General features: G+C 42.2%; 1 protein-coding gene across 1 annotated transcript in view; it reads left to right on the plus strand.

Moving 5' to 3' along the window:
- Nucleotides 1–24,693, plus strand: part of LOC140455134 (zinc-binding protein A33-like) — a 45,118-nt gene that overhangs the window by 4,660 nt on the left and 15,765 nt on the right. The window contains exons 3-6 of the mRNA XM_072549801.1: nucleotides 14,227–14,322; nucleotides 17,823–18,056; nucleotides 21,336–21,358; nucleotides 24,318–24,433. Of these exons, the coding sequence (XP_072405902.1) occupies nucleotides 14,227–14,322; nucleotides 17,823–18,056; nucleotides 21,336–21,358; nucleotides 24,318–24,433 (469 nt within the window). The remainder of the gene's footprint in view (nucleotides 1–14,226; nucleotides 14,323–17,822; nucleotides 18,057–21,335; nucleotides 21,359–24,317; nucleotides 24,434–24,693) is intronic.

The following is a 24,693-nucleotide window of genomic DNA, read 5'->3' on the forward strand; positions in this document are numbered from 1 at the left end:
GAGGTAACGAGCATGTTAGATGAAGGAGAGCCAGTGGATGTGAACTGTTTGGATTTCCAGAAGGCCTTTGACAAGGTGTTGCACAAGATGCTGCTAAATAAGATAAGAGCCCATGGTGTTAGGGGCAAAGTATTAGAGGATTGGCTGACTGGCAGAAGACAGAGTGGGGATAAAGGGGTCTTTTTCAGGATGCCAGCTAGTGATGAATGGAGGTCAAAATGGGGTCCACATTGGGACCATAACTCTTCACATAATGCAGTAATGATCTGAGAAAAGAACTGAGAGCATTATTGCAAAGTTTGCAGATAACAGAAAGATAGGCAGAGCGACAAGGAAGCAGTGAGGCTGCAGAAGAACTGGGACAGGCAAAGAGAGTGGGTAGTGAAGTGACAGATGAAATACCATGTGGGAGAGAGTGATGTTATACACTTTGATATGAAGAACAGAGGTGAAGACTATTTTCTAAATGGGCTTGGGAACTCTGAAGCACAAAGGATTTGGGAGTCCTTGTTCGGGATTCGCTTAAAGTTAATGCGCAGATTCAGCTGACAGTTAGGAAAATGCAATATAGAATATAGAATATTACAGCGCAGTACAGGCCCTTCATCCTCGATGTTGTGCCGACAAGTCATACCAACCTGAAGCCCATCTAACCTACACTATTCCATGTACGTCCATATGTTTGTCCAATGACGACTTAAATGCACTTAAAGTTGGCGAATTTACTACCGTTGCAGGCAAAGCATTCCATACCCTTACTACTCTGAGTAAAGAAACTATCCTATATGTATCACCCCTCAATTTAAAGCTATGCACCCTTGTGCTCGCCGTCCCCATACTTGGAAAAAGGTTCTCCCTGTCCATCCTATCTAACCCTCTGATTATCTTATATGTCTCTATTAAGTCACCTTCTTCTCTCCAACGAAAACAGTCTCAAAGTCCCTCAGCCTTTCCTCGTAAGACCTCCCCACCATACCAGGCTACATCCTAGTAAACCTCCTCTGCACCCTTTCCAAAGCTTCCACATTCTTCTTATAATGTGGTGACCAGAACTGTACACAATACTCCAAATGCGACCGCACCAGAGTTTTGTACAGCTGTAGCATAACCTCATGGTTCTGGAACTCGATCCCTCTAGTAATAAAAACTAAAACACTGTATGCCTTCTTAACAACCCTGTCAACTTGGGTGGCAACTTTCAAGGATCTGTGTACCAGGACACCAAGATCTCTCTGCTCATCTACACTACCAAGAATCTTAGCATTAGCCCAGTACTTTGCATTCCGGTTTCTCCGACCAAACTGAATCACCTCACACTTGTCCGCATTAAACTCTATTTGCCACCTCTCAGCCCAGCTCTGCAGCTTATCTATGTCTCTCTGTAACCTACAACATCCTTTGTCACTATCCACAACTCCACCGACCTTAGTGTCGTCTGCAAGTTTACTAACCCACCCTTCTGCGCCCTCATCCAGGTCATTTATAAAAATGATGAACAGCAGTGGACCCATTAGAAACTGGACTCCAGGATGAACATTTCCCATCAACCACCACCCTCTGTCTGCTTTCAGCAAGCCAATTACTGATCCAAACTGCTATATCTCCCACAATCCCATTCCTCCGCATTTTGTACAATAGTCTACTGTGGGGAACCTTATCGAACGCCTTGCTGAAATCCATATACACCACATCAACCAGGTTACTCTCATCTACCTGTTTGGTCACCTTCTCAAAGAACTCAATAAGATTTGTGAGGCACAATCTACCCTTCACAAAACCATGCTGACTATCCCTAATCAAATTATTCTTTTTCCAGATGATTATAAATCCTATCTCTTATAACCTTTTCCAACACTTTACCGACAACTGGAGTAAGGCTCGCTGGACTATAATTACCAGGATTGACTATACTCCCCTTCTTGAACAGGGGAACCACATTTGCTATCCTCCAATCTTCTAGCATTATTCCTGTAGACAATGACGATTTAAAGATCAATGTCAAAGGCTCGGCAATCTCCTCCCTGGCTTTCACAGAGGATCCTAGGATAAACCCCATCCGGCCCAGGGGACTTATCTATTTTCACATTCTGCAGGATTTTTAATACCTCTTCCTTGTGAACCTCAATCCCACCTAGTCTAGTAGCCTGTATCTCAGTATTCTCCTCGACAACATTGTCATGTTCTAGAGTGAACACTGTCGAAAAATATTCATTTAGTGCTTCCCCTATGTCCTCTGACTCCACACACAACTTCCCACTACTATCCTTGATTGGCCCTAATCTTATTCTCGTCATTCTTTTATTCCTTAAATACCTATAGAAAGCCTTAGGGTTTACCTTGATCCTATGCGCCAACAACTTCTCATGTCTCCTCCTGGCTCTTCTGAGCTCTCTCTTTAGGTCTTTCCTAGCTACCTTGTAATCCTCAAGCGCCATAACTGGGCCTTCACATCTTATCCTAACATAAACTGCCTTCTTCCTCTTGACCAGAGATTCCACTTCCTTTGTAAACCATGGCTCCCATGCTCTACACCTTCCTCCCTGCCTGACAGGTACATACTTATCTAGGACACTTAGAAGCTTTTTCTTGAATACGCTCCACATTTCTAATGTGCCCATCCCCTGCAGTTTCCTTACCCATCCTATGCTTCCTAAATCTTGCCTAATCGCATCGTAATTGCCTTTCCCCCAGCCGTAGCTCTTGTCCAGTGGTATGCACCTATCCCTTTCTATCACTAAGGTAAACATAACAGAATTGTGATCGCTGTCACCAAAGTGCTCACCTACTTCCAAGTCTAACACCTGGTCGGGCTCATTACCCAGTACCAAATCTAATGTGGCTTCACCCCTTGTTGGTCTGTCTACAGACTGTGTCAGGAAGCCCTCCTGCACACACTGGACAAAAACTGACCCATCTATAGTACTTGTATTATAGAGTTCCCAGTCAATATTTGGAAAGTTGAAGTCCCCATGACAACTACCCTGTCTCTCTCACTCCTATCGAGAATCATCTTTGCTATCCTTTCCTCGACATCTCTGGAACTATTCGGGGGCCTATAGAAAACTCCCAACAGGGTAACCTCTCCTTTCCTGTTTCTAACCTCAGCTCGTACTACCTCAGTTGACGAGTCCCCTAACATCCTTTCTGCAACTGCAATACTGTCCTTGACCAACAATGTCATACCTCCCCATCTTTTATCATCTTCTCTGTTCTTACTGAAACATCTAAATCCTGAAACCTGCAACAACCATTCCTGTCCCTGCTCTATCCATGTCTCTGAAATGGCCACAACATCGAAGTCCCAGGTACCAATCCATGTCGCAAGTTCATCCACCTTATTCCGGATGCTCCTGGCATTGAAGTAGACACGCTTCAAACCCACTTCTTGCTTGCCAGTGCCATCTTGCGTCCCTGAAACTTGATTTCGGACCTTCCTACTCTCAACCTTTTCTATACTCGAACTACAATTTGGTTCCCACCCCAATAGCCTTAGCGAATTTTCCCCCCAATATATTGGTACCTCTCTGGTTCAGATGAAGACCATCCTGCTTGTAGAGGTCCCACCTACCCCAGAAAGAGCCCCAATCATCCAAGAATCCAAAATCCTCCCTCCTGCACCATCCCTGTAGCCACGTATTCAACTCCCCTCTCTCCCTATTCCTTGCCTCACTAGCACGTGGCACGGGCAACAAACCAGAGACAACTGTCTGTGTGGCGTTTGCACATTCTCCCCGTGTCTGTGTGAGTTTCCTCCGGGTGTTCCGGTTTCTTCCCACAATCCAAAGATGTGCAGGTTAGGTGAATTGGCCATGCTAAATTGCCCGTAGTGTTAGGTGAAGGGGTAAATGTAGGGGAATGGGCCTGGGTGGGTTGCTCTTCGGAGGGTCGGTGTGGACTTGTTAGGCTGAAGGGCCTGTTTCCACACTGTAAGTAATCTAATCTAATCCTACCAACAACTCTGTTCGCCCTAGCTCTAAGCTTCCATCTTAGCTCCCTGAATTTCTGCCTTAAATCCCCATCTCTCTTCCTACCTATGTCGTTGGTGCCTATGTGGACCATGACTTGGGGCTGCTCCCCCTCCCCCTTAAGGATGCCAAAAACACGATCAGAGACATCACGAACCCTGGCACCTGGGAGGCAACACACCAACCGTGTGTCTCTCTTGTCCCCACAGAACCTCCTATCTGTCCCCCTAACTATGGAGTCCCCAATGACTACTGCTCTGCTCCTCTTCCCCCTTACCTTCTGAGCAGCAGGGACAGACTCTGTGCCAGAGCCTTGTACCCCACTGTTTTCCCCTGGTAAGTCATCCTCCCCAACAGTATCCAAAACGGTATACTTATTGTTGAGGGGAATGGCCACAGGGGATCCCTGCACTGCCTTCCGATTCCCTTTCCCTTTCCGTCCCCTGACTGTAACCCATCTGCCTTTTTCTTGTACCTGAGGAGTGACTACCTCCCTGTAACTCCTGTCAATAACCCCCTGTGTCTCCCGAATGATCCTAAGATCTGATATCTGTGTTCAAGAGAGCTAGAATATTAGAGCAAAAATGTACTGCTGAGACTGCCTTCGGGAGAACACCTCGCTGCTGCCAGCAGCAACCCCGGGGGGGGGGGATGACCTTGCTGCCACAGGCCCTGCATGGTGGGACAGTTACTCGCTGCTGCCACCTTCCTGTGGCCAGGAGAACCATCCTGTCTGTGGCCACCTGCTATTGCCGGGAGAAGCCACATCCGCCGACAGCCCGGTCTTGCCAGTGCTGCTTCAGCCCACTACGGAAAAGAAGAAAATAAAGACCAAAAGAAAAGGAAAATAAAGCGAAAGACAAGAGCAGAAGCAAAAGTAAAATGAAGAAGGCAAGCGGGTGGGCCCCTGGCAAGAGCCCGCACCCAGCCCTTTTATTCCCTGTCATCATGAGGAACAGTTCAGACTCTGGGTCAGCACTTGATGGAGTTCAGAAGGATGAAGGGAGATCTGATTGAAACTTACAGAATACTGAGTCGAGTGGATAGAGTGGAAAAGATGCTTCCACTAATATGAGAGACTAGGACATGAGGGCACAGCCTCAGAGTGAAGGGGCAACCTTTTAGAACTGAGAGGAGGAGGAATTTGTTCAGCTGCGGGTGGTTAATCTGTGGTACTCATTGCTGCATAGGACTGTCATTGAAGTATTTAAGACAGAGATAAATGGGTTCTTGATTGGTAAGGGGATCAAGGATCACAGGGGTTGAGAAATACAACCACTATGATCGGATGGTGGAGCAGACCACATGGACCAAATAGCCTAATTCTGTTCCTATATCTTATAGCCTATGGTATTATAGGATTAAAAAGTGGCAGGAAAGAGAGCTCAGGATATACCAGGGACATGAAGATGATTGAGGTAAATGCTTGGGGCAGGAAGAGGGGTTTAGAATATGCACAGGCAGAGGGAACTGTGCATGGGATGGGAGATCCTTATCCATCTCCATGTCTAATTTCTTCAGTATGTCACCTTTTAACATTTTGGTTCATGTCCTGAAATCCTTGGTTCACCCAGTTCTAATCTTCTCTGACCCATCTTCTTTTTGTTGCCTTTTCCACCTTTGCTTTATTGCCTGCTGTCCCCTCCTTTATCATATGATGTTCTGTCTGTGAAATTGTTTTCCTAAACACTTTGCAAAGACAAATCTCTCAATCCTGCTTCAGAAGCCATGTTTAATCCAAGGAGTTAGCATGAGTTTTTCGCTCACTGAGTCTATTTTGCCATTCAGCAAAATAATGTCTGATTTCTAACCCAACTTTCCTAACTGCACACTTCCATCTCTCTCTCTCTCTCTCTCTCTCTCTCTCTCTCTCTCTCTCTCTCTCTCTCTCTCTCTCTGTCCCTTCTTGCTGGACGCTTTTTCTCCATGTTAGGGGATGCACAACAAGTATTTTTACTCTTATGACAACTGTAAACCCTGTTTTTACCATTGGTATGTTACTAGTGTGATATTTTCCCTTACCCACAACAGCTGCCAAGTAACCCCCATACTCTATTCAATTGCAGCTACACTTGTTCATCCTTCCCTGAAAAACAATGAGCTTTGATTTTTGCATTCTCCTTTGCTGTTTTAAAAGCCTCTTTAGTATATCAATGTGTCATCTTTAAATATGTTTTAATTTAACTGCTCATATTAAATGTTATGTAACACCAAAAAGAAAGCAAAATACTTGGAATCTTGGAAATCGGATGTAAACAAAAAGCTGGTGCCATTCGCATGTTATGTATCCTCTGAAAAGAGAGGGAGCACTGACGCTTGACTTCCAGCAGAATTGTCAGGATGAAAGGTGATTGATTTGAAATGTTAACTCCACTTGTCTTGTCACACGGGCTGCCCTAACATGCTACACATTATTATCAATTTTCATTAATCTATCATGGCAATGAACTTGCGACTCCTCTTGATAATTTATTCAAGGAAGGAAGAAGGGATATAGCTATTAGGATAGGTGAAAGGGGTGTTTAGATGTAGACCACTTAGTTTTTCAAATAACATTAGATAACTTTTCACTTGAAAGGTAGACACACAAAATTAGCAAGTTTGGAGCTAGTAATATGTCAGCGTGGATGGGGAATTGACGAACAGAAAGTCAGGATAAATGGAATATTTTTAAGTTGACATGGTTTAACTCATAGAATTCTGTAAGAATCTGTACTCACCTATTTGCGATCTATATTAATGACTTAGTTGAACATTGAGAGAATATGTTCACATTTGCTGACAGTAGCAAGCTGTGTGGAAACGTACGCTGCAGAGAAGACACAGATGCTGTGGAGGTAGAAGCAGGTTGAGTGAGCAACAGGATGAAGTATAATGTGAGATTATATACTTTGATAACAAGAACAAAGAGGCAAATTATATCATAGAAGCACAGAAAACAGAAGCAGCAGTAGGCCTCTTAGCCCTTCAAGTCTGCTGTAATGTTTGATATGATCATGACTGATTATCCAACTCAGTCCCCTGTTCCTTCTTTTTCTGCATACCCTTTGATCCTTTTAGGTCTAAGAACTATATGTAGCTCTTTCTTGAAAACATTCAATGCTTTGGTTTCCACCACTTTCCCTGACACACAAGTCTCATCACTCTCTGGGAGATGAGGTTTCTCCTCATCTCAGTAATAAATGATCTATCCCCTTAGACTCTGATCCCTGCTTCTGGACTCTACACTCATCAGGAATGTCCAGTGTATTTTTTAAATTCATTTATTGATGCCATTAGCTGGACTCGCATTTTTTTATTCCTAATTGCCCAGAGTCAGTCAGTCACATGCTGTGTGTCTGGAGACACATGCCGGACAAACCTGGTAAGGACAGCAGATTTCCTTCCTGAAAAGACATTACTGAACCAGGTGGGTACCACCCTCTGCGTGGAAGAGTTGCCCCTTAGGTCTTTTATATCTTTCCCCTCTCAACCTAAACCTATGCCCTCTCGTTCTGGACTCCCCCACCCCAGGGAAGAGACTTGGTCTATTTATCCTATCCGTGCCCCTCATGATTTTATACCTCTTGGGCAATTTTCCCCTTTGTTGGGAAAATGCCAGCATTGTAGCTAAACTGGAACAGCTTGGCTATGTTGCAGCAAGTTCTAGAGCTCATGTCTCCAGAGCAATATTCATTACTTCCAGCCATTTCTTTGCTATTTGTCTCACAGTTGTGAAAGAATAGTTGGGTTTACATACATTTTATTCCTTTTAAAGAAATGTTGCATATGATCCATTTCACAATTAAAGAAAGGATGTGTATGTAGATAAGAAAATAAAAACATTCCATAGTGGATGTGTTCGATTTGAATTTCAAGAAGGCTTTTGACAAGGAGTGCTAAACAAGAGCCCATAGTGGTTGGAGAAAGATATTGACATAGATCGAGATTTGGCTCACCAACACAAGGCAGGAAGTGGAGATAATGGGGTCTTTTTGAAGATGGCAGTTAGTGAACTAGTGTAGTTCCATAGGGGTCAGTATTGGGACCACAATTGTTCATGTAATGGATGAAGGACGTGTCAGCATTGTTGCTGAGTTTGCAGATGACACAAAAATAGGAGGGACAGATATTGCTGAGAAGGTGAGGAGGCTACAGAAGGACTTGGACAGGCATGGAGAATGGGCAAATAAATAGCAGATGAAATACAATGGGCAAAGGCTTCAAAAATCTTAAAAACAAAGGAGTCCATGTTGAGGATCATCTTAAGCTCAACATGCAGATTCAGCACATAGTTAAGAAGGCAAATGCAATGTTAGCATTCATTTTGAGAAGGGTAGAATACATGAGCAGCGGGGTACTGCTGAGGTTGTATAAGGCTCTGTTAGACTGCATTTTGCACAGTGCCTTGTGTTTTTCGGAAGGAACAATTGCTGGCATCAGAGGAGGTTCACAAGAATGATCCTGGGAATGACGAGCATGTCATACAAGAACTGGTTGAGGACTCTGAATCTGTTCTTAATGGAGTTTAGAAGGATGAGGGTGGAATCTCAATAAAAATTGCAGAATACTAAAAGGCCTGAATAGAGTGGAGTGGAGATGATGTTTCCACAAGTAGGAGAAACTAGGACCTAAGGCGACAACTTCAGACTGAAGGGACAACCCTTTAGAACTGAGATAAGGACGAATTTCTTCAGTCAAAGGATGGTGGAACTCATTGCCACTGAAGGCTGTGGAGGCCAAGTCATTGAGTATATTTAAGACATAGATATGTTCTTGATTAATAAAGGGGTCAAATGTTACAGGGAGAAATTAGGACAATAGGGTTGAGAAACTCTTCAGGTATGATCAGATAGCGAAACAGACGTGATGGGTCGATGGTCTAATTCTGCTCCGATATCTTATAGTCTTATGGATGAGCAGGGACTGGCAGGTGCAGAAATTATGTTCTGAAAAATCAGACCATAAGAGTTTTCCTTGTTGTCTATAACCTTCCATGTGGGGTATCCCTCACTTGGGGAAAAAAAAGTGTTTGGATGTAAAATGACCAAATAATTTGATGTGCTGCAGAACACCTTTTTATTAAAAGAGTGTTACATTTTTGGTTATATCAACTAGAAGTTTTTCCACAGCTGAAATAGCATGTCATGACAATGATATGCCCAAAATATGTGAAAGAACAGGAGTCAGTACCTATATTCAGTATCATTAAGCCTTTACCATTATGGACTGCCTCTAAATGAATGAATTGTGAAAAAGCATATATTCCTGAGGATGATTCAGACTTAAGTATACCCCACTGATGACTAACGAAGACAAACAATGCCTTCAAAAGTTGCATTCCTTGCGGTATCCATTGAATAGAAAGAAACCTACCTTGCTTGTCAAATACACACACTGGCATAAGTTCAATGTTCACAATTCCAATTACACATTACAGATAACTGAATACAGAAATAGCAATAAGATAATTGCTCATATTTGTCTTGTTGGATGTACATAAAAACAAAGTGACCACAACTTTGCAGCTGTAAGTCAAAAAGTATTGCATCATGAGCTTTGTCAGCAACTTCGAAGTAGGTACACAGTTGATGGCAAGTGATCCTTTAATTAGCGAAGTAAACAAAACTTTGGAGGACTGGATTTTTATGAAGGACACCAGAAGCCATTTATAAATGGCAGCAGTACCCCCATTCCCCAATATCCCAAATTTTGCCGCTGTTGGATAAGGGTGCAATAGTGAGACTGTGTACTGGCTACTTCTGACCTGCCCAGTTCTATTATGGGGGGTGAATGTCTTACTACAATTTCTGGGGAGTCAGGTCAGCTTCACCATGGATTTCAAGGAATTGCAAAACATAGTTTGTAATGATTTATATTTTAAATTCAGGAGCCTTTTGGAAACTCTTCATGCTAACTAAATGCCAAATTGTGTCACACTCACTCATTCCCAAAGCCTTTTGTTGTTCCCATCCCAACTCAAAACCCGCAATCTGAATTGTACCTCTTGCCATCTCTGCAAACTCAAGGCATCAAATGAAATGTTACTGAGCCCAGCTGGTCAAATTTGTATGTCAGATGCCCTTGCTTTATGGGTCGTTGATTGTCTTCACAATGCTATACATGGTGGTGCTTGCTCGACATCTGACCTCCTCTTGACCTCCAGCAGATGGCCCAAAGTGTCAGTGCTCGATGCCTCACCTGCCAAGAACACAACCCGAGCGAGGATGTGCCTTGCCTGGTGGGGCAGACACCCGTCCCTGAAGGGCCCTTCCAAACCCTTCGTGTTGACTTCATTGAGTTGCAAAAGTGTCAGCATTATAAGTATGTTTTGGTAATTGATGACGTTTTATCTAGATGGGTTGAAGCTTACCCCACTTCTAATGCTACTGCCAAAACTGTTGTAAATATTTTACTCCAAGAAATTATTCCCCGCTTTGGGATTCCCTTTTGCTTATCTTCTGACCATGGCTCTCATTTTATTGGTGATATTAATGAGGAATTATGCTGTCTCTTTGGAATCAGCCGACAACGTCATTGTGCTTATTGCCCACAGGCTGCAGAGCTCGTGAAGCATTGTAACCAGACTCTGAAAGGTAAACTTGCCAAATTGACTTCTGAGACAGGTCTTTCCTGGGCTAGGCACCCTAGGCACCATTGGTGCTGTTTCACCTACAGTGCACTTCTCTGGATAAACTCGCTTATCCCCAGCCGAAATCATCTACGGTCAAGCTTTCTGCATAACTCGGACTGATGCCACCTCCCCTATTCACTTCCACCACATGACTGAGGACATGTCCTCCTATACTGTCTCTGTGACTAAAACTTTGCGAGGTCTTCACTCCGAAGTCCTTGCTGCTAATGAGAAGCTCCCCTCCCTTGACAGTGTTCTGATTATTGAACCAGGCTCTTTCGTTCTCATGAAGAATTGGACACGCTGTAGCCTCCAAAGTCAATGGGCAGGACCTTTTCAGGTCCTCCTCACCACACCGACTGCTGTTAAGATTGCCAGGCGCTCAGCCTGCGTTCACCTCCATCACTGCAAGGTCATCGCATGAGCCCCTTGCAAGGGGGGAGATGATGGAGATGGAGATGATGGGGAACTGAGAGAAGAATCTGAATCAAACCCGACTACGAAGATATAGCTTCACGTTTCGATTAGTAATTCTTCTTCTGTTTTAGATATCCCAATCCTTGATCCAGAAACGACCATTATGATGAAGATCGAACTTACCCTGCTAAATAGACTTGCCATCGCCGGCATTGGTGCTCAAGAAGGGACTGTTTACCCGTGTGATCCTGAGCAACCAGAGACAGTGGACCATTTATGCTGAAAAGATGTTCTTGTGTGCCAAGAGACTGATTCCTTTGCATGGAATGTTACCAAGAATAACTGTCGCAATGGTCAACTGCATCAAGAAGATCGGACAGTTCATTTACAGAACAAGTCTCAATGGTTTTTACTCTGTCAAGGTGTTGTGTGCTAGTTTGATTTTAGTTGTTCTATGGGCAACCCTGGTAAACCTTGCCCCTATTCAAAGAGGTCTAAATCTGCACACCGCAAAAGAGAAAAGGGGAAATGTGATCTTTCACGAACAATTTGTTTCTTAAAAGTCACAATAAAATAATTAGCCAGGATGAAGTGGTCTGTTACGCCTTCACATCAGCAAAAGACTCTCTGACCCCTTTTCCCCTCCCAAATCCCAACAACGGAGTATGGAATGCTTCTAAGGCGTTTACCGAGTGTAATTTTTTTTTCTGACTATTACTTATCCCAACCTGCTAGTTGCTTGTGGACCTCCTATAATAAGTCCGGGGTAGCCTATCCAAATTGTTGCTGCAGTAAGGGATGGGGGTGCACTTACATGAATGTGACTAAGACCATGCGCTATGATCAATTGTACCAACTGCTACTGCTCTCCTGTGGGACCTCTCATCTCGTGCACATGCCTACTGGAGAAGTGTGTCTCTGTTATTGCTGGTATTCAAATCCTTTGTGGAATGGGTAATGGCACCCACCTTCACTATGAGACCCCTAATGGCACTTCCATCTTACCAGTTGTGGGATGGAAGGAACCAATCTGAGTCAATAACCGCATCTCTTACCGAAAGACCCACATTTTTCTTGAGCAGCTTCCACCCTAAGTGCTCAGGACAACCATACTTTGTGGCCATGGACTACCCATATGTTCGGGGTAGTCACAAAGACAGGCCTGCTTCTTATTGGGAAGCTCCCTCCATAATCTATACTAAACCTGGACATTATTTCTTCAGCCAAGGCAAAGCGACCAACTTCTTTGTCCTTGATGAAATAAGTACTCCCTGTGCTGTAGCTGTAGGGACACTTTTCCTGACTACTATTCCCTGTCCAATGACCTGGGAATGGTGTTGGGGTTTCCCTGCCAAACGTTCAGTTTCTCCTGAATTCTGCGCGCATTGGAAGGGTGCTAAGGCTTTGGGCAGCACTAAAGATCACTCTGTGGGCTATGCATTTTTTAGTACCTTTTCCTTAGGAGGATCTGCAGGAACTATTAGCCATCAAAATTGAAATTATCTTATTTGTGGTCTCATCCTCTTGGGCAACGAGACGGCCTCAGCCTTAGCAGGAGCTAAGTACATGCTCTCAGATTTACGTCTATTTTCCCAGCAAAGCAGGTACACCCTCAACTGCCTACTTGCCAAAGAGAGTGGGGTTTGTGCCATAGTTAAAGACAGGTGTATGATGGAGGTTACTGACCTCATTGCGAATACTACCAAGCATGTTGCTAACATTTGCACCTTTGTCAATCAAATGACAGAAGACCCAGGATGGGAGATACAGGTTTTGGCTCATGGTACAACTCGTTGATAAATCTGGCCATGAATATTGGTATTATTTTAATTTGCTTCTTTGCTGGCATTGCTATTATTAAATGTATTATTGCCAAGCTAATGGCTTCTGTTGACAACATCGGTTCCCCCGAGAAAATGCTTCTTCTCCATCCAGATGAAGATGGGGAGGAGCGATTGCCTACCCCTGCACCCTCCCCGGATGAGGTGGAAGTATGGCAGTCTCTAGTGTCCATAGACTAGATCAGTTGATCTAGTCTATGCCCTCCCATCCTATGGTGTGGTCATGGAATGACCAAAGGGGGGAGATGAGGATCTGAAAACTGAATACAGGCTGAGGTAACTAGTTGTTGTCAGGAACAAGCACTTAACACATGCTTTTCCTAACTTAGGTGGCAATAAAATGGCTTCTTAATGCAAATAATATGACAAAGTGACTTCTAGGCTGCAAATTGACAATTCTCCTAAAAGCTTCATCAGGCTTTTAACTCTGATCAAGCTGGATAATTGACTAAGCACTGTCTGCCTCAACAAAGATTAGCAGACAATGCTTCCTTTACAGCATAGAAACAACCAGACTAGGTAAGACATTACTGGCCATCCTAATTGACCTTCAAGAGCAAGTGCAAAGACTTGGTTCCTGAGATAAGAATGGCTTGAGTGTTGGAAAATAAAGTTGGTTGCCAGGAAAAATCATTGGGCTGAGTTGCTGTCAATGAAGCTATTTCATTATTTGATTGGTAATTGTCTGAATGTACTGTACAATTATGGCCTGTACCTTTCTTTAAGAAAAGTATAAAAATGTGTTTGTTTTAAGCCACGTGCGCAGCTTTTCTGAGGAACACAAAAGTGTTTAATCTCTGGTTCTGGACGATCTATGCCCAGCTGCATGAGGAGTAAAGTGTGAAGTCTTTAAAGAACCAGACTGATTGCTAGTGTTAATGACCTGATCGGGGAACTTTGAGACCCTGCTGGAGATCGAGATTTTTACTACATGATAGGAAAGGCTTGGAGGGATATAGGCCAGGAGCAGGCTGGTGGAATTAGTTTAGTTTAGAATTATGTTCGGCATGGACTGGTTGGAACAAAGGGTCAGTTCTATGCTGTATGACTCTGACCTTTACAAATTGAAAATTCCATAATTCCTCATAATCTTTATGAGGAAAAAAAATCACCTCATCTGTGCTTTAAATTGGCAATCTTTTATATTTTGAACTTCCTGAATAGAAGCATTGAAACATAGGAGCTGGAGTACGCCATTTATCCCATTGAACCTGCTTTGCCGCGAAGCATAATAATGGCTGGAAAATGGAGCTGAATCCAAATGGTTATTACCCATAATTGTGATGAATGATGGAGCAGACTTAAGGAGCCTGCTCCGATTTCTTAATGTTATTCAGTTTGGTAATCTGGACAAACCAAATCATTATGAAACTCACTGTTTCTCTTGCAGGAAAAATTGGGACAGGCTGTCAACTTCCTCCAGTCCCAAAAGGAGAAGGCCTGTCAAAGCCAAAGCCAAGAAGAGGCACAGATTTGTAAATTACAGGTGAGTGTCCTATGATTTGTCTCATCCACTGGCTTTCTCGGTAGAGGATGACATGACGTTAGAGCAAAGAACATAAATATTCCAGTAATGTCTTTGTCTAAAAGTTGTATCATTACTGGGGCACTCTGGCATTTATTTAATTTATGAAATTCTCTTAATGTGCACATGTGTTTGAAGGTGGTAAGACAAGTTTTTTTTAAAAAGGAGCATGTGGAATCCTTAGCTTTTTAAGCAGAGTTATAAAGTGTAGTTTTGGATTAAAATTGAGAAGTCTGATTATTGTTCAAATGCTGAAAAGTTGGAAATGGTGGAGTTCAAAAGCGCTTTAGAAATCCATGTCCATATTTTAACGTTATCAAAAATGTGCAAAAAATGCCAGTGGAATATTGGCCTTTATATCTGAAAGGTTAGACTATAAATTTAGCTCGAGTTCTGCAAAGCAATAGTTAGGCCATAACTGGAGTGCTCTGTACTGTTCTGGACATCTCTGTTTAGAAAATATATATTGAATTTGAAAGGAGTGTAGTGTACATTCATCACAATGTTAGCAGGTTTCTGAGGATATGATTCGTTGAGGTATTTAGGATTTTGATAATATGTTAGAGAGAAGGTCTTTCCGCTGGTGAAGTGGTTAGGACAACTGGGTAAAGTTTAAAATCAGACCAGGTTATTCAATGTAGAGCAACAACAAGTTGTATTTGTATGGTGTCCTGTATAAAAGTCCCCAGGTGCTTCACAGGGACATCACAATGCAAGATGTGATGTAGAGATAATGAAGTGGATGACTAAATGCTCAGTGAAAGGAGTCGATTTTAAGAAGCAACTGGAGAAGTTGAGAGATCAGATGTGTGGAGGGAATTCCAGACCCAGAATTAGAGTCCAGATATCTCAGGGTTGTGGAGCTGAAGACAATTATTGAGATAAGGAGTGCTAATGCCAGTGAGAATTTAAAACCACAGATAATATTTTAAAATCAAGGCATTGCTTAATTTGGTACTAATGGAGTTTAGTGAACATTGTTGGTGGGACAATAGACTTAGTGCAACGGATAACATGAGTATCAGAGTTATAGGTGACCTCAGGCTTACAGACGGCAGCATGTGGGAAGCTGAAAAAATGTGCTTTGGGATAATAAGGACCAGGGGTTACAAAGGTATGATTGTATGTTTCAACAGGACGTGAGCTGAGGCAGGTGTGATATGGGTGGAAATAGGTGGCCTTAGTGAACCTCTGTACTGGTAAATGGGAGTTCAAGTCGGAGTCAAATACAGCACTCAAAATTACAAGCAGACTGGTCTAGCACTAGACATTTGCCAGCAAAAAGAATAGAGTTAGCAGCAATGGAAGGGAAATTTGTAAAAATGGTCAAACCTAGTCATAGAGATGTACAGGATGGAAAGAGACCCTTCAGTCCAACTTGGCCATGCCAAACAGATATCCCAATTCAATCTAGTCCCACCTGTCAGCACCTGGACCACATCCTCCAAACCCTTCCTATTCTTATTCCCATCCAGATGCCTTTTAAATAATGCAATTATACTAGCCTTCACCACTTCCTCTGGCAGCTCATTCCATACACATACCACCCTCTGTGTGAAAAAATTGCCCCTTAGATCTCTTTTATATTTTTCCCCTCTCACCCCAAACCTATGTCCTCAAGTTGTGGACTACCTCACCCCTAAACAGTCCTTGCCCTTCCAAATACATGCGTATCCTGTCCCTTAGGATTCCCTCCAACAACTTGCCTGTTACCGATGTCAGGCTCACTGGTCTATAGTTCCCTGGCTTGTCCTTAACATCTTTCTTAAACAGTGGTATGTTGGCCAACCTCCAGTCCTCTGGCACCTCATCTGTGGCTAACGATGATACAAATATCTCAGTAAGAAGGTAAAAACAATGACTGCAGATGCTGGAAACCAGATTCTGGATTAGTGGTGCTGGAAGAGCACAGTAGTTCAGGCAGTATCCAAATAGCTTCGAAATCGACGTTTCGGGCAAAAGCCCTTCATCAGGAATAAAGGCAGTGAGCCTGAAGCGTGGAGAGATAAGCTAGAGGAGGGTGGGGGTGGGGAGAAAGCAGCATAGAGTACAGTGGGTGAGTGGGGGAGGGGATGAAGGTGATAGGTCAAGGAGGAGAGGGTGAAGTGGATAGGTGGAAAAGAAGATAGGCAGGTAGGACAAGTCCGAGAAAGTCAAGGGGACAGTTACTGAGCTGGAAGTTTAGAACTAGGGTGAGGTGGGGGAAGGGGAAATGAGGAAACTGTTGAAGTCTACATTGATGCCCTGGGGTTGAAGTGTTCCGAGGCGGAAGATGAGGCGTTCCTCCTCCAGGCGTCTGGTGGTGAGAGAGCGGCGGTGAAGGAGGCCCAGGACCTCCATGTCCTCGGCAGAGTGGGAGGGGGAGTTGAAATGTTGGGCCACGGGGCGGTTTGGTTGATTGGTGCGGGTGTCCCGGAGATGTTCCCTAAAGCGCTCTGCTAGGAGGCGCCCAGTCTCCCCAATGTAGAGGAGACCGCATCGGGATCCATTCAAATATAGTCCTCCCCAGCTGTCCGAGTTGAAAATGATGGTGTGGTCAACAGTATCAGAGGCTGCAGACATGAAGGATAGTTTGTTTTTGTTAGACTTGGCTGAAAAGGAAAGCTGATTTGATGGAGTTCTAGAAATAACAACATATTCAAGGAGATCTGAAATGAAACGGCAGTTGCAAATGGAGTAATAGTTTACTCATGAACTGGGAAAGGGTTGTTGCTTTATTTAAGGAGTGGGTGCTTACAGCAGATTTGAGGGAATGATAGACCGTACCTGAGGAGAGAGAACTGTTAACAATACTAATTAATGTTGGAGCCAGGATAAAGTTCTAATGAGTAGAGATCGGAGACAACCTGAAGAAGGATCAAAGTTAAGAAGTGAGAGAATCCTCCGAGGACAGTTGGCCTAGTGTGTTCCTGGGAATGGAAGGAGTGGCAGATTCAGCTGTTCAGATGGTCTCAGTCTTATTGACAGAAATTTGTGAGCTTCTATCCCTTGTTATTGGAGGTAAGGATGGAAAGGACAAGAATGAGACACTGTCTACAATGAAGAGCAGAGGCTAGGGATTTTCTTTGCATTGTTGGATGATCCTGGAACAGTGAACAAAGATGAGAGCTGAACAGGGGGAATGCCTAGGGTGAAGGGGGAGTCATGGTTTTGTTTTGAAACAGTCCATCAGAGGTAAAAATGAAGGTATGATTGATTAAATCAGCAGATCAGCATTTCTTGGTAAAAGTGCCAGTCACAAGACTGGTATTGTCTCATCTCCACAGAGCACTGACCAGGGACTGCCTTTACCTCTGATGTTAGGTCTCCTCGGAATGTATGCTTAACCTCTTTTTCCAATGCTTGTTTTTATTAGTTAGCTGCAAGCCTTAGCCAACCAAATTAGATATGCAGCTGTATCTCCAACTACTCAGAAAATAATAATTTATATTGATAGACTTTACTGCATAATTTTCACCCAGGAGCAAGGCAAACTGCTGAAGGAGCAGGTTGAGGCCGATCTGTTCGCCATCTATCAATTTTTGGATGAAAAGAAACAAGAACTGCAATCAAAGGTTGAGCAGCAGGTGTGCCAAATCATTGAACCCTTGCAGGAAAACGTGCAGAAGATCCACCGGGAAATGTCCTCCATTGACCAAATCATTCTGGATGTCCAGTTGCAACTAAGTTTCAAGGAACCTCTAGAGCTTCTCCAGGTGAGAAGGCAATCTGTGGGAAACATGGAACAAATGTATCCTTCCCCATTTCCTCCTTTCACCTGTGTTCTTTGCTCAGTACTTCAGAAGCTTTGAGGAAAATGTTAATAGATGAAAAACTGAACAATTTTGCATTTATATAGCAGCGTTCCTGACACAACATCCATATAATTTATATTTTGGAGTGCAGTCACTGTTGTAATTGCAGACAAGATGCAACTATTTTGCACACAACAAGCTCCTATAACCAGCAGTGTGGTGGTGTTCAAGTGAGATTGTAGGATAAATAATAACCAGGGCAACAAAGGCGATGGGATATTTTACATTCACCTCATGAGGAAGATAAGACCTTGGGCTACTATCTCACCTGTAGCAGTGAAGGACCCTCTTTTTTTTTGTTGTTGTTGGGATTTATAGAATTATCAGATGTTGATTGGTCACGTGTCAGATTTGAACCAATGCCACCTTGATTTGGAAGTTCGTGGGTTTCCCGCTTATCCAAGGGTGACTTGAGAACTTGAGATTGGAACAGTTAGAGAACATATAATTCTTTGAGACGGTTCCATGTTCAATGGCAAATCTTGGACTTCAGCCCGCTGCCCATATTGGATGATTCTCTGAGAAATCAAATGAATAAGTCTTATCTCAGCCTTAAGTATCTTCAATTATAGCTTACCAATGCCTTACAGTATGGGGAATTACAAAGATTGATAACCTTTTGAGTGAAGAAATTTCTTCTCATTATTATGCTTCCCAGAAACAACAAAACAACCATTGCATTTACCCTTTCACCCTCACCCCCAAACTTTCCGTAATTTTTATGAACACCAAAGAATATAGATCCAATTTACACAGCTTGTAATCAGATGACAATACTTTTATCCTAGGTGCCATTCTAGTGAACTTCTATTGTACTGCCTCTAGTGTAGCTATACCCTTTACTAAATATGTGGACCAAAACTGCATTGTATTTGGTGTGATTTCACCAAAGTCCTCTTCAATTGCAGCAAAACTCAAATCACTGTGCAATAATGGCCACAGGCCAACTACTTTGCTTGTTGTTCCTGCATGTTAACTTACTTTCTCTGCAAGAGTTCACCTACGTCTTTGAACACCAATATTCAGAAGTTTCACATTGTTTAAAAATATTCTGCTTTTCCATTCTTATGACCAAAGTGAATAACATCACACTTCCATTAACTTCAGCGTTGCCTTGTCCATTCACTTAACTGTTCTTTGCATCCACTTTATATTCTCCTCAGTGTTGCATTTCCAGTAAATTTAGATACATTGTTCTGTCTCATTAGTACCGACTGTAAAAGAGTCTGTAGCTGAGGTTCCAGCACTGATCCTGGCAGCAAGTTAAGCCTATCAAGTGCAGTCACTTGAAAATGCCCATTTATCCCTATTTTCTGCTTCTTGTCCACAAACCAATCCTCTATACCAGTACATCGCCAAAGTCCATGAACCTTATCTAGTGTAACATCTTCTTGATTGCCTTTGGGAAATCCAAGTACACTAAAATTACTGGATCCCTTTGACCTACCCTTCTAGTTACATCCTCAAAGTACCCTCATAAATGTCACACAGGATTTCCCTTTTGTAAAACCTTGTTAGTTTATCTTAATCATATTATGGTTTACTAAGTGCATTGTTAAGACTTGTAACAGGTAGCAGACCTGTTAAAGGTCTGTGGTTCCCTATTGCCTCTCTGCCTTCTCTCTCGAATTGTGGTATAATGTTTGCAAAGTCGAATCTGTCACTGTTCCTCAAACTGGGGAATTTTGGTAAGTCATGGCTAGCCCCCATAATTAGATATGCAGCTATTTATTTCAGAGTGTTAAGCTGTAAGCTATTTATGTCCTGGAATGATATTAAATATCTTAATCATCATAGTGTTTTAGCGCCAATGTAAACAACCTATTTTTTAAAACAAAAGGTAGAGAGAAAATAGAATTATAGACTGGTTCGCCTGCCAGCAGTGGAGAAATACTAGAGTCCATTATAAAATAGCAGAGCCTTTGGAAAACAGTGACAGGATCAGAGAGGCAACATGAGTTCATGAAAAGGAAATAATGCTTGACAAACCTACTAGAAGCTTTCAAAAAATGTAACTAGTAGAATTGATAAGAGGAGCCAATTAACTTGCTTTACTTGGACTTTCAGAAGGCTTTTAATAAGATCGCACATTAGAGATTAGGATGTAATGTTAAAGTGCATGGGCTTGGGGATAGTGTACTGACATAGAAAGACAGCTGCTTGGCAGACAAGAAGCAAGGAGCAGGAACAAATGGGTTCTTTTATCCCCTGCATGACAGGCAGTGACTAGTGGAGTACCAAAGGGATCAGAGATTGGGGAAGGTGCTAACATATCTGTACTAATCTTCGTGTTAGGTCTAAACTATTTAGGTCTATTTGTGATTCTCCATACATTCAGATATGCTGTTCTCATCAGTGCTGTGGTGGTGTACCAATTAAAAAGAAATCAGTGAATTTCTGTTTGTTATTTCGAGTGTATCATTTGGTAATCCCTCAGAATGAGGATTGGGATTGCTAGTATATGTGGAGCCTTTTAACATCAGGAGGATAATGCAGCACAGCGACCACTATGTTCTGGCTGACCAGGAAATGCTTCTACTCATTCTGAGTGCAAAAATGATCTACGAGGATGTTACAGAGACTGAATAGGCTAGGACTTATTTTTGCCTCGAGTGTAGGAGGCTGAGAGGTGATCTTATAGATGTTTATAAAATTATGAGGGGTATAGGTAAAGTGAATAGCCATGGTTTTTTCCCCACGATAGAGGAGACCAAAACTAAAGGAGAGAGGTTTAAGGTGAGAGGGGAAAGATTTAAAAGGGACCTAAAAAGCAACATTTTCACACAGAGGGTGGTGTATGTATGTATAACAAGCTGACCGAGGAAAAGATGGGTACATTTACAGTATTTAAAGGACTTTTGGAATAGTAAAATTTTAGAGGGACATGGGCCAAGGCTGGCAAACGGATTAATTCAGTTTAGGAAACCTGGTCAGCATGGACAAGTTAAACCAAAGGGTCTGTTTCCATGTTGGATATCACTATGACTCTATACAAGGATTCTTCCAAACAGCTAGTATTTTACATCAAAAACCTCATGTTGTGCTACCCAAGTCTGATTAATGAACTTTCACTGCATGTTCTTTGTGGATAATTTTATTATACAGACAATTCTTTCTCGTAACTATCAAATGTGAAAATTATAACCTTTATTTTGTTTTGGTTTTTTCACTTTTCTTTAGGATATCAAACTGCTGCTGGACAGGTACGTGTCTGAAGTTCTTTCTAAATGTATGCTCCCAAGTTCCCACTGCTGGTCTGACTGGATATGTACACAGCCTAACCCACACAGATATCACACTCCCATGTTTAATACTAAATGTCTTCTGAGTTAATTGGACTTGACTGGAATTATGTCCAGTGCTGTAGTTTACTGTCATGGCCAATGGAGTTTGGAGAAGGATAACCATAGAATAGAATCATAGAAATTCTACAATGTGGAAAGAGGCCATTCAACCCATCGAGTCTACAGCTGACCTTTCAAAGAATATCCCACCCAGACCCAAATCCCTACCTTATCACCATAATCCACATTTTACCATGGCTAATCCACCTAACCGACGTAACTCTGGACAATATGGGGCAATTTAGCATGGCTAATCCACCAACGTGCACATCTTTGGACTGCGGGAGGAAACTGGACCACCCGGTCAAACTCTCACAAGCACAGAGGACGTGCAAACTCCACACAGACAGTCGCCTGAGGCTAGAATCACCCCTGGGTCATTGGCACTCTGAGGTCACAGCGCTAGCTAGAGTCCCCTTGGCTGCAAAGCACACTTGGTGTCAGTCATAGTTTAATTGGTATTCAGGTTTTCTACCACAAGTTTATAGATTTGAATCAGACTCCAGTGACTGAACACAAAATCCAGACTACAGTGCACTTCTTTAGGAAGGCTTGACTGTGAAGAGATGCTATCTATTGTAAAATGCAATATTGAGGCACCGGTCTGCCCCTTCAAGTGGATGTAAAAGATTGCATGGCAACATTTTGAAGAACAGAAGACTTTTCCAACACACCTCCCTTAACCAACATCTAAGATTATCTGGTCATTATCGTAACCTAGCTGTACAAAATTAATTGTGCTTTTTCAAGATACAGTAGCAACAGGTGTGATATGATTTGCACATGCCTTTTAGAGGATAGCTCCTAACCTTTTAGAGTACATGATCATTGTATATATCCTGCTACATAGCTTGGAATTTATGTTGCCCAAAATTCATGTCCATGAGATTTCCTTGCAGACTGGGGAGAGCTCTGCAGTTTTTGATGTGTTAGATAGATGGCTTTAAGTATCATAAGTGAGCACGGAAATTCCTGGCATAAAGGCACATTACAATAATACTTTTGTGTTTTGAGAAACAGGCACTATAATCTTGGTGTTGCACAAATTAGTGTTTTTGTCAGATCATTTGTGTCACATGGTTTGTTTCCACTACTGAACTTCTTTCCAGCTACATACTGGCTGGATGCCAAATACAATGCCAAGGATTTCAATTCTCTGTTTGATTGGCTTGGGCAGCTGACAAACACCTGGAGGGAAAAGCAATAGATTTCGTCTTCTGGAGAAGTCATGCTCTAAGTCTTTTTCAAGATGTGTCAGTTGCTTCAGTTAAAGACATTTCAATGTCATTTTAAAAATACTAGATCCTCCTGCCAACAAAAAAATTTAGATTAGAAGTTCATAAATAACTGAGAGGCTTTCCGGGCACTATTGAAAGTAAGAGTAATAGAAATACTGAGGCAGAGTTGCAGATCATTTTATTTTGTAGAATGGCCATTGTGTTGACACCTTCAGCTTACCAGGATCAGGAAAAATGTTTGTATCAGAATTGTTGGATCCAAAAAGTTAATTTGTGGAGTATTGGTGTTCCGTTTCAAACTACTAGACATCAAATTTTCTCTGCATGCAGCTTCTATCAGGTGGTATAAATTTCTGTCATGCTCCACTTTGTGCCTGTGATGGCGATGCTGTCTTCTTTGCAAAAGCATCCTGGTATCTTGCACACCATCAAGTCTATATATTGTTGAAAAATATCCTGTTTTATGGAAAGTTCAATCGGTAACCTTTATGAGCAATATCTCACGAAGAGAGTATGGAGTGTTGTTAGTTCCTAAGAAGGATCTCTCTGTCCCAACCAATGCCCAAAGTATGGGTTTGAAGAAGAATTTGGCAATCATAAATTTCGGATTGAGATTCTAAAGTGTGGGATTTTCTGAGAGCATTGTGCTACAGCCAGATTCACATGTCTTAGTTCTAAACAAATTAAAAAATAACCAGCTGCCATTATTGACAATCATGTTGGTGCTACATTAGTCTGTGGTACTGGACCTTTTAACCAAATCATCTCTTTCTATCTTGTTCAGTTTGGCATTCATCTTGTGTGGGATGTGAATGGACACTTATGTAGTGGACAAATAGATGGATTAGCATCTTCACCGATACAATATTGCATCACCCTTGAAATCTCTAATCACTTCACTTATTTGAGTATATTGAAACAAAGTCAGCTGGTCAGGATATTAGTTGTTCTTGTATTGTGTTGCTTTCTTCATTGAACTGTGGCACCATGGTGGTAACCAGCATTGGATCTTACTCCTCACCAACTACTCAAAGTCATGGGATGATTTCATCATATCCTGTGCACATGGCAATATTAGCAAAAGTTTAAACTACACCCTTTAAAGAGGTATGCATATTGCATCAAAACTGCAATGGTGCTTCAAAACAAGGAGTACATTTTTAGCTGTAAAACATCTTTGAAATATTCTGTGACTAATTTGTTTTCTTAAACCGGGAACAATTTCAGACTTGGTCTGGTTTGCCTTGACAACATGGCCACAAGCTTGTATGAAAAGAGTGGCAACTTTGACACTGTGCTCAAGGGCTGCCTGTCTCTTCCAACTTGAGATGAGAAATTTGGGGGAAACAAACAGAATTCTGGAAAAGCTCACTCCCTCTAAAGTGTCATACCTGATTCGAAACATTCACTCTATTTCTCTCCACGGATGTTGCCGGACTTGCTGAATTTCCCCAGCATTTTGTGTTTGGATCATATTTCTAGAGTCCGCAGTATTTGCTTTTACCGGAGAAATTTGGAAGGTTTTATTTTTGTAAAGCATTAGGTTGTTGTAACATTCTTGTGAAGTTGCTCTATTCCAGGTGTAGACAGGAGCATGTCAAACCAGTAAATGAACCCACTGAGCTGCGTACCAACTCTGTCATCACACCTTTCCGCTACGTTAAAATCTGGGATAAACTTAAAGCATTAGTACCAGGTATGTGATCAACCAGTCTTTTGCATGCAGACACAATGCTGTAAATGAATTTATGACACAGTGGATATAGCAGCCTATGGCTCAGTGTCAGAAGCTTGTAGGTTCAAGCCCACTCCTGAGACTTGAGTGTAAAGTCTTTTTTTTATATAGATATTTTTATTAGAAATTTAACATTTTTACAAGTTTACAAAAATAAACAAAACTCTCAAATACAAACATTGATATACAATTAAATCAAATATACAATAGCCAAAATTTAA

Source organism: Chiloscyllium punctatum, chromosome 30 (assembly GCF_047496795.1).
Source record: "Chiloscyllium punctatum isolate Juve2018m chromosome 30, sChiPun1.3, whole genome shotgun sequence".
NCBI lineage: Eukaryota > Metazoa > Chordata > Chondrichthyes > Orectolobiformes > Hemiscylliidae > Chiloscyllium > Chiloscyllium punctatum.